General features: G+C 37.7%; 1 protein-coding gene across 1 annotated transcript; it reads right to left on the reverse strand.

Annotated features, from left to right (window-relative positions):
• Positions 1-736: 736 nt before the first annotated feature.
• On the reverse strand, positions 737-16,115 carry LOC146484185 (uncharacterized). The gene is made up of 11 exons (XM_085104979.1): positions 15,168-16,115; positions 11,916-12,110; positions 9,332-9,422; positions 8,605-8,695; positions 7,515-7,627; positions 6,168-6,307; positions 5,158-5,388; positions 3,902-4,452; positions 3,065-3,345; positions 2,231-2,343; positions 737-1,274 (listed from the first exon to the last, which is right to left on the reverse strand). The coding sequence occupies exons 1-11, from the start codon at positions 15,333-15,335 to the stop codon at positions 1,215-1,217; spliced, it is 2,034 nt and encodes a 677-aa protein (XP_084961105.1). The 5' UTR covers positions 15,336-16,115; the 3' UTR covers positions 737-1,214.
• Positions 16,116-17,267: the final 1,152 nt, after the last annotated feature.

The raw sequence follows: 17,267 nt of genomic DNA on the forward strand, positions 1-17,267 counted from the left end.
AACTGTAAAAGTTAGCTGTGACGAAATCAACTTCGCGCGATTTCAAAGAAAAAATGAACAACATAGAACGCTACAAATAATAACTGAATGACGCAAAAAAATTCCCATTTCATTCTCTCTGTCAAAACTCCACTTTTGTCAGGAGGATTAACGCCAATATTTTTTTCCAAGGCTATAGTGGTCGGATTGAAAGACAGAAGCTATAATCACTGCTTGCTACCACGTGAGTTCCCATTAGGGACGGCGGGAAGGTGTATGACGTTGTCAAAGCCGAGCGGCTCTGGGGTCGAGAATGATATCAAACGTGAGATTGAGAGGCTACTGCGCATACCTTCTGCGCATCTCGGGATGCCTGCTGATACAAGGGTATTCTTGGGCGGTTAACGCCTATGTAGGAAAAGCAGGTCTTAGCAAGGGCTATTGGAATCGGAATGCAAATTGAAATTAGCATTGTTGTTCCTTAATTATCTTTGACAAATGCATGATAACCCCTAATTTCAATCTGAGCCCTTGATAAGACCTATATTTACTGCAGTCGAAAAACTGCGCAAAAATACTCCTGTATAACTATTAGGAAACCCCATAACGGTATACGGGACATGTGGCCATCGGGTTGTTTTTTTCAGTGTTTAACGATGGGTTTGTAGTTCTGCGCAGGGGATTTAACAGGCGCAAGTACAAAGATGCACTCGCACACTTGCTCCAGTATCTAGCAAAAGTAGAAACGACACCAGTCTCAGCTTTTCATAAAATTTAATTCGTTGGTTTACAACCAATTTACAACTCGAGTCGATACTTCTACCCACAAGTCAGGATATAATAACCTTGTACGTTGTTCCTCTGAATAACTTATGTACGGTAAATGCAGCGTCGGGATTATGAATACAACGATAACAAATGCTCTATTTCCCTTGACACGTATGGATAAAAAAATCTCCAACCTCTCCACGGAATATGAATTGTCAAGTGACTGGTCTGGATATAAAACAAGCATTGTTTATCATACTTTGTACAACTACTCGAGGCAAATCTGCAAATCTACTTCCTCGTGCTTCTACGAGGTTAGATATCTTCTAAAATTTAAGCTACAATGATGATTAAATACTAAAAATTCATAACTTAGTTTAACCACAGTTAAACACTACTTTGACACAACAAAGGCTACATTATACATTATACTGATTCGTGAATATCAACGACAGTGTTATCACGTATCATACGGACGGCAGATTCGAATCGTGACTGTTTCCCTGATGGTAGCCTGGAGGCGTGCTCTGTGAACAACAAAAAAAACGTAATGGGTCAGTTATTAAAAGACAGTTTCGACTGTGTTTAACAAAACCACGTTCTAAGCCATTTTCAATTTTGCCAAAAATCATATCTAAACATTGTCTACTGCTGATGGTAGCAAGAAGGCTTGGATCCCAGACTAGAAAACTATTTATCTACTTAAAATATAACACTTATAAACAGATTTGGAGGCCCACTGGTTGTCTTAAGCGGGGGCCTAACATGGTTAGACTTCGTTATGAGTCCCAGTATGAAGTAGGAGAAAATTGCAATTTTGTAAGACGTCTACAAGTTCTTACAAAGTACAAAGGTAGCTACTTAAACTCAAGCAAACACTTTGATGCAAACGCGAATACAAGCATCAAAACATTCTGATCCTTGAGTAATAAAGATTGTAATACTGTGCAGCGTAGTTAATAAATGTGAATTTAAAATATTATAAAATTGACACTGATAAGAGAGTTTAAACCGACGTTTCGGCAATGCTGCCTTCTTCAGGGTACAAAACTATACCGTTAAAAGTTGTTAAATTTTGCTCGCATGCCCGAATTCATAATAGCGCGCGTGCGCGCAACACACGTGGCAGCACATTGCCGAAACGTCAGTTTAGACTCTCTTAACAGCATCAATTTTATAATATTTTAAATTCACATTCTTATCCTTGTTGGGTTTTCGTTTCTGATAATTTGCATGGTACACTTGTGCTGCGACGCCAGTGAAAACCAGGCTTAGCACTAATGCATATTAATTTTGTGCACTTCACTGTCACGTGGTGATTCAAAAACTGTTAATCACAGTAGCACTGGATGCACATGGCCCTTCTACCATCGTTTTGGAGAGACTTGGAATGAACAACATGTATAGCACTGCTTTACGAAAGCCGGAATTTTTTCTCAAGTCCTGTATCCTGCTGGGGGCAAACCTGACAGAATAGTCTTACCTGGCGCTGTGATGTGCCGTTCTGGAATGGTGTTAGGTTGGTAATGTGGGGCATCATCGATATTGAAGTTTTCACGCTTTTTGAGCTCTTCCCCCATTTAAGGTTGTTTTTGGCTAAAAAGATAACACACGATAAATTATGCACATAATTTAATTAAACACAGTCTTGGGCCAAATCCATGCGTCACGTTTCAGACAGAAATCGTACCAAATATCCGAATAACTACACAAACTCATTGAGATAAATAACACCTCCTTTTGTAGTTTTCGTTAGACAACAAGTGATACTCTGTTTTACGCGGCAAATGTTGAACATAGTCGGTACAGATTCTATTTATATCTTAACTTGCATTCCAACGTGGCACCAGCGTGAATTTCACCATAATACCCGTGTAGAAAAATACGAAAGACAAAGTACAGCAAATACAAACAGAAATCGAAGAAGCAAAAGAGAAAAAATGAATAAGGCGGCACAGTGACTTGTGCGAGTTGCCTCCGAGAGGTAAGAAGGAAATCCAGCAAATATTTAATTCATCGGCTTCTCACTCGGCAATCTTGTAAAACAGTAATTGAATAGTTTTTAACTTTTTTATGATTTAATGTAACTATTTTGTAAATTATTGAAGATATTTTTACCGAGTTAAAATAAAGTGTATAATGTATAATGTATAATGTATAATGTATAATGTATAATGTATAATGTATAATGTATAATGTATAATGTATAATGTATAATGTATAATGTATAATGTATGTAACTATGTAACTGAACTGGACAGGACAACAGTATACTAACAAATGCTGGCTTGTTCCAGGCAATGAAGTAGAACAATACCTTCTGCTCCCGGTACATCAGGTAAATGTGGAAACTCGTTCTCTCCTCTCGGCCGTTCCTTGTCTTTTTCCTTATCTTTCTCCCTCTTCTTTTTGTAGTTTGTTTCTAACGATGATCTCTCGCTATGCCTGCTACCGAGATCAAAGCTACTTGAAGTTCTTTGCTCATAATATGAGTCATTTGAGGGATACAGAGACGTGCTGTGATGGTTTGGAGGCGGTACAACCCCTTTCTTAGAGTATGACGGAGGCGTTTTCTTTACTTTGCTGTCGTTTACAACCCTGAAAGAAATAACCGTGCTAAAATTAATGTCCCTTGCAAAAGAAACAGTCCCAAGGGTACCCTAGACAAATCGGCGAGTTTGCGGCAAACGGCAGAAATGACCACGTGACCATGTTTACCCTACATTTGCCGCTCGCTGTTTTCAGTTTCTCAGAAAAATTGAGTCGTTTTGCGTTAGAATTGAAGGCCAGAATTATCTCGTACTATTTTCATCTACTTACTCATATTTTCAAGAAAACATATACGCGAATCAAACGTTTGCCGTAAACGTGGTACTTAATTTCTCTATTATTGTTCGGGTTTTAACTCTAAGAATCTTAACACTCTTTGGATAAATTCCAATCAACGAATCACTGATTAGGAACTTGTGGTAATTTTCTGCGCGTGAAAATTCAAAATTCTGCCACATCCTTGTCACGTGGCATTCGTCACCCTTCTTTCCCCATCCCTACCCCCAAGAGAACTTGCTTGTAGGATAACTACTTTATCTTCAAACTGATTGCAAGAGTTGCAATTCTCCGCAGTTCAAGTTAGCAAGATTCAAACTGTATTTACCTAAATGGAGGGGGTCCTGGAGGAGACTCATGCCGAGGTGGTCCGACCATACCCAATCCAATATTGGTCTTTGATATGCTCATCGTGTGTGAACTACTTCCTTTAGTAGACGTTCCAGGCGATGTAGTAATAGGACCAATAGAACCTTTTGACAATGCTGCCCCGGGGGACTCCTGCGTCGGTGAATTTCTAAGCGTACTAGCGCTTTGTATGGGGGACAACTGTTTCCCGTGAGGGTGTCCCGTTACAAAAGTGTCCAATGGAGTGGCCGGTGTTGATGGCCCTGAGGTCACATATAATGATGTGGGTACATTTGATGTAGAGGCCCCCACAGTAGTGTGTGGCATATGGGGCGGTGAATTAGATGCTGCTGTAGCTCCTGTTGACATCTCTTGTGATGTGGAAGGTAACAGAGGAGGCTTTTTGCTTTGTTTCTCCAGATGGCTTGTAACCTCCTTATGCTCCTTGGGATCTTTGTGCTTTTTGGGTTCCTTAAGAACGTCTTTCACATCTGATTTCTTTGACTCCCTTCCTTCTCGGTCTCGTTGCTCCTGTAAAGAGAAAACCAAAGTTTACCTAGTATCACCAACACCAGGGAATTTCTACATAGCCTCATGGTTCACCTTACACTAAGAAATCATGTTCTCTTGCTCATATCAAGCTGGTAAATAACAACCGTTAACAGTCTACTATATTAGATAGCCTATTGGGTACAAAACAAATATAAGGCATGCAACTCAAACTATGTACATGGAAATTCTCAAGTCACAGAAATCAGTCTTTTTGCTCGAAAATAGCTTTCATAAGTTTAAGGGGGGCTTCTATCCTGGCTGGAAGTCTTTAAGAAACTTAGCCTGCCATTGACAGATGGAAACAAATCCAAAAATATTTATCTAGGGTTCATTTTATCATCATTTATTCACCAGGCTTAAAATATTCCACCACATTTATTTCATTGTGCATACATGTATGCCACACATGACATTCCAATCCTAGCCCTGAGTATGCCGGGTGTTTATCACATGAACCTAGCTTAATGGCCTTAGCTCCCACGAGTCTCCTGTAACTCAGTGGCAGTGCATCTGAACAAGTAATTGGAAGGTTTTAGGTTCGACTTCCGATAGGAGCACTCGGATTTCCTATTACCAAGTATGCCTGTGTCACTCACTGAATAATACATCATTCTCATTTATCTACGATGTATATAAAACAGGGGATTCAGTATGAACTCGGGTGAGTGCTGATTGTTCAATCACCTTTTCCTTTTCCTTTCTTCTTTTCCTTCTTGCCTTCTCCTCAGCAGTTTCATCTTTGGAGTCATGCCGTCCATTAATTGACCTGAGAAGAGGATTATCGGCTGTTTCTCTTGTTATTTTTGCTTTCAGTTCTTGAGCAAACTTCTCACCAAAATTGTCCTTCTTAAAAAAGTCATGTTTTAGAAGCTGTGAACACCAGGGTCGCTCCACTGGGTCCATCTTTAGACACAGCTGCAACATAAGCATCAACAAAGTTCTAGTTCTGGGAAACTAAGTGAGCAAGTCTTTCAATGTTCCTCCAACTTATGCACCATTGATATACCCTGATAAATTTATCTGAATTTTTTTTTTTGGGGGGGGAGGTTGAATTTCTTTTTAGACATTGTTGAGGGTTTGTTAATATTATTACTTGTAAAAATTAATCAATAGAAGAATATTATTTGCATTCTGTAAATTTGGTAGAGTTCTCCCTTCCATGCCTGTTTTTAAGAGCAAACTGAACTCCATCATTCAAATAAAAAAAAGTATCTAAACAAAATAACACTCTGGCCACTTTCTTCCAAAACTGGAACCCTCCCCATTTAATATCTTAGTGTGTGTAATCCGTGTGTTAATTCTTGTAGGTTTCATTTTTGTCTCTATCAATTACCTGCTCTTTTACCACTGTATGTAAATTTTTGTTATCTAAAAAAAAGTCAAAGTTTTGTACAGAGCTGTAATTTATAGTTTACTGCTACACTAGCTTATCGTAAAATCCATAGACAACTTGCTATTACACTGCATTTTTGTTGTTGTGTATTGCAACTCTGTTTGTTTGTTACAAAAAATAGGTGATTGCTAAAAAACAAACAAGCAAACAATGAAATGCGTGATTATTTATAACTCACTTTAATGTACTCTACCCTAAACTTGACTGTCAACCGGTAAGGATCTGCTATTAATTTTTGTTAATGCATGTCTGTTTTTTTAGAAGAAGCATGACATACAATAACACAGTGTTTAAAACAAACCTTCATTATGTCCATGGCAGCTGAGGAAACCCTGTGAAATCTTTTCTCAATGGGTTCCACTTCCTTCACTTCGGGTAACTTCATGCCAACAAACAGCGGATTTCTGTGGAAAATTTCTTTGTGCCTGTTTGTTAAGTTCCCTGTAAATCAATACAATAATTAGAATTAACTAACTGCTTGTACATAAAGTACTGCTCAAACATAATTTACCATCCTCTCATAACACAGTTCATTTAGCAAAAGAAAAAACAAAGCTTTACAAAATTTGTGGCCTGGTTTAAACATCAAACTTTATATGCCCTGAACCTACTTTAACTTAGCAAAAAGTACCTTTACACCAGGTTCAGCACATGTAAAGTTCAACGTTTGAACTGGGTCTAAGAATCTTTTAATTCATTCCTAAGCTTCTGGCAAGATTTAATCTTTAAACAAAATGGCTACATATTACAATTGCAATGACTTGGGCTTTTTTGTCCTTCTTGGGAGATTTTAGAAACAGAAACAGTGAGAAATACAGACATCTTATGAGATACACATCAAGCAAAACACACTACACGTACATATTAAATTCTTGTCAAATTGCAAAAATTAATATAAATTATATAATGACAGGCCTTTCTGCAAAGTAAATAAAAATGCTCTCTAACTCCTGTCACTGACATTAATCACTAAAATTGTACATCACTTGTGGTAATTAACACACTTTTAAAAGGGCTTCACTATTCTAGCCCCAGTTATTCAAAGGCTGGTTAAGCTAACCCTGGGTTAGTGTGAACTTAGATTTAAGTCTAATTACTAATCAATAAAGATTCTTTAAAAAATTTTGACTCTCAGTTTTGTTTTAGACTTTTCTTTGACAATATCTAAATATTAGCCCCTAAAAGCAGTTTTAACGAGTATGATTAAAACCTTGGTTAACTTTTAATTGTGGATTAGCGTTAATCGGCTTTCAAACAACCGGGCCCTGGTCACATTAAATGTGACTTCCCAAATACAGTTTAATGGTTGTGACTCAAAATTCCCATGAAAGAAAAGCCAGTGTTGCAGACAATAGACAGGTTTAAGGTCAAAAAACTGATAAAACTGGCTTTCTGACATAATGGAATAAGAACTTTTATTACAGTACGTAACATGACTGGGAAAGCTACATGCAGGCCCAATCTATTGACTCATTGAAATTTGACAGTCACTGGGTAGCCAAGCATCTTAATATATTTGTATGGAAGTTTGGATTTCCAAGATATTATTGCACTGGAAAGTGTTTCCTTTACAACAGTGTGGTACTTGTATCAATTTTGTCCCCCATTAACTCCATGGGAATACCCATTTCACTCACTGAACACTTACCAATCTTAGTAATGATATGGTACAGTTGGTCGATATCTGAGTCCCCTGGGAACAGTGGTTCCCCTGTAAGCATCTCAGCCAAAAGACAGCCTACTGCCCATACATCTACAGCTCTGTAACATGCAACAAAAAGACACTTATATGTAAGGCACATTTCAAACATGAATGGAAGTTTCTTGTAACTCTTGAATCCAGTAAAATGCAGTCCAAAAGAAGCCTCTCATGTTTAGTTTGAAGTTGCTGCATTGGTGACTTTCATTAGCAAAATAAAAAACCAGAGGTCCTGATGAAGACTCCTAACTTGTATTGAATTCTCTGGAATGTTCACACTTAAACACAATGCACCTTTGACATACTGAATGCAAGCTGGTAACTTCTCCAAACATTCCCCCCCCCCCCCCCCTCTCAAAAAATAGTCATAAAATGCAACTGGATACAATTTGCCTTGGATATATGGGGAATCTCACTGAAGTAATTGGCATTGAAGTACTGCTCTCCATATAATCTCCATTACTGCTCCAGTCTTAACATTCCATACAAAAAACAAGTTAGCCAAACTCAAATAGTTTTCATTCATGAACTACCCATTTGATCAGAGGAAAAGTTGAGGAAACCAGCAGCAACATCAAACATTTAATTTCACATGGCTTTCGGCAGCTACCTGAATTTTACTGGCTATACGTAAATAAATTAAGAGGTGATAAGTGAACAGCTTAACTTTAACATAAAAAGTTAAGTGCTGTTCAGCATTTCCAGTAGTAGTAGAATTTTGACATGCTCCACAAAATGAGCAATGGCCTCCTTTCAAGGTGAACATGCGTATTACATACATACCAATATAAGGAAAACAAAGTCAAGACAGTACAAGTTTACACAAGCTGTTCAAGCAAAGGACCTTGTTTTATACAGTCAGTAAACAACCATTAACCAGTTAAATTTATGTCTATAATTTATGCATGTAAAAATAATGTGATTGAGAAAATCTCCCTTAAAGAAACACTAAGCAAAATAACAATTATAGTATGTCACTGTTTGCTACATTAGCCAGATTTTACTGTAAGTAGTAAAAAGAAGGTAAGCTATTCCCTACCTGCCATATTTAGTGTCTCCTACAAGTAATTCAGGAGCTCTGTACCATCTGGTAGCTACATAATCAGTGTAAACTTCACCTGGGCCAGTAGCTACAACAAAAAATGCACATTAAACTTATTCATGTAGATAAAAATTTGTTGATGATGAAGCTACGTTGATAGCAGCCAACAACCTGCAATTGTGGAGAGCAATCACGTTGAAGTTGATCATGAACAGTTAGTTTGAAATGACTTTACAAGTCAGCTTAATGACATAGATAGCTATCCACAAAAATTCAGAAGAATTACAGACAAGACAATATGGTGCTTAGATCATCAATGGCTACTCCTTGTCAAGCTATCCTACGTTTAAGAACAAAGTACTAGTCAAGAGTTTTTCTTAAAATAATTTCTGAGTTAGATTCTGTTGCACTCCTTCGCAGCCCTTATCTTGTTTAATATTGTGATGTAGAGGTGGCCTCTGCTATAAGCCTGGTGGTTTCCTGAGGTCTCCTCGCCTAACAACTTGCTGTGTATTTTTAATAATTTGTTATACACATAAAGGCAAATAAATAATGATCATGCTCTTCATCTTCAGTGCCATGTTATTTAATAATATTATGTATTATAATATAATATACATAGTTATATATAGTAAATTACATCCCTTCCTTCAATTTGTTTGACAACTAGTAACATATTTCATTGTATTTTATTTGCCCTTAGCAATACACAGCTTTTACTTACCTAATGTTCTGGCAAATCCAAAATCACACAGCTTCACCACACCAGATTTGGATACCAAAATATTCTCAGGCTTCACATCCCTATGGATAATCTAGTAAAATGAAAGATCAATTTAAAACTATTACTTCTCTAAGTGCAAAACTAATGTGATGCAATGGTGCAGTTGGGATAAGCCAGCAAAATGAAAGATCCAAACTATCAATTTTTGAAGTGCAAAACTGATGTTATGCAATGCTACAGTTTTGCATAGTATTTATACATACAGTACCGCTCAAAAATTAGTTACCACCCTCTCGCGAGATGCAATAATAAGCCATCTCAAGAGGCAAGAGCTGTGTCTCGAGAGACGAGAGTCTCGTATTGAGAGACATGAGTCTGTAAGTACTAAGGCTTGACTTTTTCGTGAGAGTTTCGCAACAATATCAAGTTGACTGTCAGTGTTGTTGATAGTCAGCACAACACCCTTGTCAGGCAGCAAGCTGAATTAATTCTATGGAGTTAAATCACAAGCTTATTGATTGTGAACCAGGTTGAAAACGAAATCGGGCTTGCTTTGAAAAGTGATTAACTCACTGATTGAGGACTTTGTGTGTGTATATACAATGAACTTTGTGATTTAGACCTCTAGGTCTTGTCCATTCAGGGCGATTCAATGATGTAAGCAAACTTGTTGATCGATGTGTGTCAATTGCGTAATTTATTTGGAAGTGGCACGTTACCGGTTGGGGTACAGATGGCTAATAATTCTGCAGAACCTTAATATAGTGTCTTCGTGCAGAAGAGATTATAAATGCCGTGTATGTTTTATATCTTTTATTCTCTCAGCGATTAAAAAAAAAAACACAAACAAACACATACACTTTATAGAGTTGGTAATGGCCAGTTTGACTATCAACAATTCAACAATTATTTCTTTCTTATCGAATTCCCCTTGTGGCCGTTTAAGGTTGAGGACTCCCATCTGGAGAAGCCACCTAAGTTGGCAGGAGGCATTCGAATGCAGTGTGATTCTTTCATAGAGCAAGACTCCTGTATACATGTATCTTTCTGGACCGCAGCAGGTAAATTGAAAAGCTCATGTCCCCTATTTTCCTTCCACGGGATTGACAAACTTGATTTGAAAGAGTACTCGAATCCACAATTTCTAGACCAATCTATGAATAAAGTTCTGCCAACATTTTGCTTTAACATTTCCTATAGCTAGAAATCCTAAACAAATTTTCCATGGAAATGTATGTCAAACACTATTCTGAAAATTACCAAATTTAAGCTTTTGGTGAGTAGAGTATCACACAACCTACAGATACCATTCTAGTTTTCCCCCTTAGTTTTTTAACCTCTTTTAGCTGGATTTGTGGGTCCCTTAAATAGTACCAGAAATCCTTCTACGTTCTCCTTGCACACATCAGACCGTAATGCAAACGTCTCTGGGAATTGATAAGTTTCCAATTATTACAATTTTCTCTCTGATTGGTTAGTTTAATTAGGTCAGCAAGGTGATAAAATTGAGCGGCATTCAAAAAACCCTAGTTTTCTGGCAGGCAGTATTTTTTGCAGCTTATTCCACTCATGACAGCTCCACCATCAAAACTTTATATTCAAGCGCGGACACTGATTACCAGCTACACAGGATACCCAACCTATTTGGATTGAATTAGTTAAACTTTTCTAAGAGATCACCCCTAGGATAAGCAAGGGTCATTACCTACAGTACATGCACAAACTATGGTGGCTTAGAAGGAACTATGAATACAGTGCTAATGGCTTAGAACTGATTCAAATCAGAATTTATTATACCATTGCCACAATAATTACCACCACAATCACCCACGATTTGCTGCTATCTGGCCTTGTAGCTCAGTTGGTAGAGAAACAGTTGACCAAATCTGGAGATTGTGGGTTCAATTCCCAGAGGTCAAAGATTTTTTCTTAGACTCACATGGTCCTACAATTCCTTACTAAGGCTAACACTCATGGATTCACTTCACCACTTTACCATACACTGCGGAGTTAATTCAGTGATCCATCATTCATGTCATTAGTGCACATGGCTCAACAGTCTGTTTTAAGTGTTTGAATTAAATCTTTTCCAAACAGGATTTCATAAAGATGGTTATTGAAAGAAGGTGACTGCTTTTGACAGCTGTTGCTCTCCCATTAATCTAAGACACTGGACTGTGTTACATTGAAAGTTCCAGATGAAAAATTTCCAACCCATATTTGACGTGAACTTACATGTAACAATGAGGTTCAACAGAGTTTAAATCCAAATTTCACACAACATAAAAACAAAATGAGACAAAAAAAGCTAAGTAAAACCAAATTCATGTCAGTCCCAAAAAATGTTTTAATGCTTAGGCCAGTGAATCAATATTACCACAGGTAAAATTTTCATACTAATTAAAATCTGTCATGAATGATTCAATAAAACCAACTATCTGCATTAGCTAATGCATTAAAGGCTAGCTCACCTTTCAATAAGAATAAGAGAATAATGCCTTCAGGTGTTTATGAGATAAACACCTGGCTACAAAAGAATATTAAAACAGACAATATGTATTGAGAGAAGTGTTGATGTACTTACATTGTGATTATGGCAGAACTCAATCGCCCTCAGGACTTGCCACAGTACCTTCCTGACGGTATTCTCATCCAGACCGTTAGGGTATCTCTCCAACTCATCAAGTACTGTGTGGTCCACAAACTCAAACACAAGGAAGAGTCGCTTCTTGCGACGAAAAACTTCTATCAAATTAACAAGGTTGTCATGTCGTAATTGCTGAAATGGAATGTCAAAGTAAACAATGTCAAAGAAGTATCTTCAAAATACAGTACGTTGTAAAAGATATTTCAAGAAAAACACAACAATAAATCAAGACTAAGTAGCTTAGCTGTTCAACGAATATCAAAAGATCATGCAGTTCATATTTCTTAAAGCAATTTGAAAATGATATAAAGGTGGGTTTCCAAAATTAATGCATTTCGACTTCTCTAATGATATAATGTACATGCTGTTCACAAAATAATATATTTATTTACAATTATTTGTCTGTGAAGCCAGGTAACTTAAAATCTGGAGGCAATGAAAAATTGTGGCGGTAAATATAGAAATCCAGGGATGTAGCTCAGATATGGTATAAGAACTGGTTGCCAATGAATTTCAACCGCTGAGAGAAAGCTTATCATAATTTTATGGCTTAGAAAGTTTTTTAAAAGAAAACAAACATGTATCTGAGATAATTACTTGAAATAACTGGCTGGGTTTCAGGCTTTTACCCCAAAATTAAAAATTGGGCATTCAAAAGGCATGCTTCTATAAAATTTAAGCAGATAAGACGAAATTTATGTTCAATAAAATTACTGTGGGAATCTGTGGACACCCTTTAGGCTAAAAAAAAAATAGCTGGGCTTGTGAATGGGCCTTATTAAGTTAAAACTATACCCCTGGAAATCCACCTTAATCTACTTAATCAACAAAATGACAGTGTGGATTTGTTAAAAGGGACTAACACTAATACACTGCTGGGCTTTCAAGGTGGCTGCTCTAGTAATGAACACCTGTTGGAGAATGATATAAGAGCTTACGCCCATTCCCTTTAGTGGGAGAATTTTGAAAATCATAAAGCTTAGAATTGCTTTTGTCAGCATTTTGATCAAAATGATACATTATTTAGAACTACTGGAAATTCTTTATTTCATTATGTCATGTTACTGTACTGTGTTAAAAAGGTATAGACTAAAGGCCTGTTTAAACTGTTTCAACATTTTCTTCAACATGCGTTCAACACTTTGTTGAACCAAATGTTGGGGGCGTTTGAACAGGTCGTTCAACATTGTTGAAAGTGTAATTTGTTGAAAGCTTGTTGAATCAAATTTAAACTGGTTTAAACATTCATTCAACATTGATTCAACATTTCCTTTGCTCTGAAAATGTTGAATGGAGTTGAAGCTATTTGAACACTCTGTTCAACATTTGTCCAACACTTGCCCAACATCCCTTCAACTTTTGTTGAAATGAATGTTGGGCAAATGTTGAAACCATTTAAACAGGCCTTAGGATCAATGAGGGACACATCCAAGTTGTGGTTGGCATGACAAGAGACTTCAATTATCCCCCCAGTTTTCATTTGCTTAATAAATTAACCAATATAGTACTCAGTATCATGAACATTTTATTGTATATACCATATTACATGTATATGTAGCCAACAATTCACAACAAAAAATCTGCTGGAGGTCTGGTGGATGTCAAGTCTTTTTGAAAGCGCTGACACAAACTGAAATTTACCACTAGGTTGCTTAGGCTCCCTTAGGTTATGGGAGCTATGCAAATGGCTTCACCCGTCACAGGACTTGCAAGACTACACGACAAAAAAATTGACTCTGAAAAAACCTGTACCTCTACTCATACATTTGGAGACTTGGATGGCTAGAAAGGGTCAGGGGTTTTTTTTGTGGTTAGCCAGGCTGGCCCAGCAAATGTGATTACATGGAAAAACATCAGCCTCCATGCCTGGGATCTCAACATTAAAACACTGGCATTACAGCTGCTGAAATTCTTTCAAGTAAACACAAAGCTTGTTTTTTGGTCTGTTAAACAGACACATACAAAATGTTGGTACAGTCCAGCTTTTTAGTCTCCAAGGGGTCTTACATCCAGGGACTGTTGAGATTCAGTCACTAGATTAAATTAAATACTACTTCCATGGTGTGCAAATCTCCAGAAACTATTGCAGAGTCAGCTTTAGCCACCTGTCAACTCTGACTATACCAGTCCAGCTTATTAGTCTCCAAGGGATCTTACATCCAGGGACTGTTGAGATTCAGTCATTAGATTAAATTAAATACTACTTCCATGGTGTGCAAATCTCCAGAAACTATTGCAGAGTCAGCTTTAGCCACCTGTCAACTCTGACTAGAATAGAACAGTGTAGAGGAATAAAGGGGAAGAGGAGGGGTTAGGGGAACTCAAACAAATAGCACACAAACACTGAAACAACACCATGCAGAATTGACAATAAACAGAATATTACAAAGGAGCTGGCATCTGTTTGAGGTTAGTGATGCTAGCATCACTACGGTTAACTTGGTTCAATTCTAGAGACCCTTATAATGGCGATTTACCTTCACCATTTTCAAAAAAAAATACAAAATGTACTTACATTTTCAAGCAATGAAATAATCCATTTTAAGAGCAATTTTCAAAATTGGGTTTTCTTTGAAATAACACTTAATAAACTACACAAACTTGAAAGACATGAAACTGAGAAAGAAGAAACGTGCATCGATGTGTAAACATGTATATCGATTTACAGTTAATTAAAATTCAAATGAAATCCTAGTATCCCAATGTTGTTTACTCTTTAATTTATCGGGGCCACAGAACGAGAAAATATGGATGTTCTCAATTTCTACAGCACGAAAGTGAAACATACAGATCACACTGAATTATGCCGTGATAATCCACCATCAAAGAATGTAGTGCGGACACTAATTAAGATTTTGTGTAATTTTCCCAAAATAATCTATGGAACTACGACGATTCTTTTTGCATCATCACACTCAACAAATCGTGTTAGTTCAAATATAGGGAATCCCTGCTTGTTTTTTTTGTTTTTGTTTTTCTGTTGTTGTTTTTGGAGAACAATTGACAATTTATACCCAAATAAGTAAGCTTTATAAAAATGTCTTATGTCTTAAAAAACAGTACACAAAAGGCTCAGATGCGCGATCGTCATGTTTACTCTTTCGTACGTACTTAATTCAAACGAACTGGCACGAATTCCCTCACGGTAAACACCGTAACAGATACCTCAAACAATTTTTTAAAACTCACCTTCAGCATTCTTATTTCCCTGAGAGCAATTTTCTTGACCATTTTATCGTCCTCAGACTCGATGAATTTCTTGATCGCCACAATTTGGTTCGATTCTTTGTGCCTACACTTCATCACCATACCGTACGAGCCTTCCCCGACTAAACCTAAATTCTCGTACTTTTCCATGGACTATATAATATCAGGTTGCTTCCATGCACTCTCAGTTGGATGTTTAGTCAATATCTTCGCGGGGATGATAACAGGCCACACAACAAAATGGGCATTCCAAAGCTCTTGACCCACAACAAGAAACGTAAGCTCAACTCACTCAAGGCAAGAACGCACCTCAACACTTTGAAGAAACCTCGTTTGGCGATTTTTCTTTTAACGAACTTCTTTTAGCCAATATACAGACTCTTAAGATATAATCAGCACTTTCGTAAGCTCATTGTTCTCCCCTTAAGATATCCATATTGTACTTGAGAGAGCTGTAGTAGTCCAAACGTGTAGCACTCGTATACAATGGAAAACAATGCTAGGATGTGACAAACGTGGAAACGCGATAAAACTTCTCTGCTATGACTTCCCTGACAGAACGATATCAGTGCTTGCTAGACAGTAGATAATATGCTGTACGTCAAACTTGCGTCGTAAAAGTTTTTCCAAAGTCGAAATTTCTTAAAAATCCCGCACAGAAGTCTACGACCATTAACGGTCTAAAGCTAAGCCAAATTTACTCGTAAGCACTCTAAATTTCTTTCTTGTCCACTCGTTATACAACATATAACTTTGCTAGGGCCAATCCATTGAAAAATCCCTTCTGATTCTTTCAACGCAACCTCTTTTGACCAAGGATAAATGGGAACCAGCGCTGTTAAGAATATGAGCAGTCTAGATCTCTTCATCGATCACCACCTTCCCGCTTTCCGCCATTACGAAGCTTTGTGTTCCGCTGCATGACCCCTTGACATGGCTCTTTTGCAGTGTTGCTATAGAAACGACTGTGGAAACTACATGTTTATCACAAGCTCGAGCCAGACTCCTTGCGGGAAACGGACAAAGGTCACAGGTCACCCACGCTCACAACATTTGTACGCGAGTTATCGCGAGTTCGATAAAATCGTAAACACGTATAAAAACAGGCATTAAAGTGTACATACCTTATGGAATGATGTTTTCTGCAGAATTTTGACAAGTTTTTTAAATAAGTTTTTACACGAGTTTCATGTATTCTAGTTTTGAGTGCGGTCAAAAACCCCACAGAAACGCTTGCGTGATTGAAACGATGGAACTTTTGAATCCACAAAATTGACACAATTCGTTTAGCCCTTCTAGTTGTATTTAACAAAAGCAATTAGTTTGGTTTTGGTTTTACAAGACTCAAATGGAAACCGCGCTCTATACAATGACATATACCATAGCGTATTTCACATAAAAGTATCGAAAAGTATTACAACAGTTACCTGGTTATATTTTTTTGTTGTTGCAAACCAGCAATCAATTATTACTCAACCGAATTTCACTGTATCCGTTGCTTCACTAACCAAGGCGTCGTTCACACTTGGTGCCCGGGCACTGTACCCGGGCACGGTGCCTGACGGGCACCAATGTGAACACAACGCTTTGTAAGTGCCCGTGTCAATAATTGGGCACGGTGCTCGGGCACGGGTACAAGGTGGAGACCTTGTACTCGGGCACTGAATCGGGCACGGGCACAAGTCTGCACACGATTTTAGCGAGTGCCCAAGAACTTTACCCACAAATCCGTGCTCCTAGCAGTTATTTTATCCACAAATCCCTGCTCTTCAGTTTCAAAATGGCGAAAGATCAAAGGTGGACGAATGAGCAAGTTGATGTTTTAATCGACGCTTGCAGTGACGTTAGAGTGCAGGAAAACGTGGACGGGATAGCAGCAAACAAAGAAGTTTATGGTCAAGTGCAAAAATTGATGAAAGATGAACACAACATTGATCGAACAGTGAAGCAAGTGGAATTTGTACATTTAAGAGATGCATGTGCCTTCGATACATCGTGAAATACGCTAAAATATAAATGTCCTGACAAGGTACTGGGCACCGAATGTTAACACGCATTCAAAACTGGGCACCGAAGTCTGAA

The sequence above is a fragment of the Pavona decussata genome, unplaced genomic scaffold (assembly GCF_977016875.1).
Source record: "Pavona decussata unplaced genomic scaffold, jaPavDecu1.1 SCAFFOLD_36, whole genome shotgun sequence".
NCBI lineage: Eukaryota > Metazoa > Cnidaria > Anthozoa > Scleractinia > Agariciidae > Pavona > Pavona decussata.

Coding starts and splice junctions, on each gene's coding strand:
- LOC146484185 (XM_085104979.1), bottom strand. CDS start 15,335: ATGGAAAAGTACGAGAATTTAGGTTTAGTCGGGGAAGGCTCGTACGGT. Junction 7,628..8,604: donor GGAGACACTAAATATGGCAG/GTAGGGAATAGC, acceptor TGCATGTTACAG/AGCTGTAGATGTATGGGCAG. Junction 1,275..2,230: donor ACGGCACATCACAGCGCCAG/GTAAGACTATTC, acceptor TGTTGTTCACAG/AGCACGCCTCCAGGCTACCA.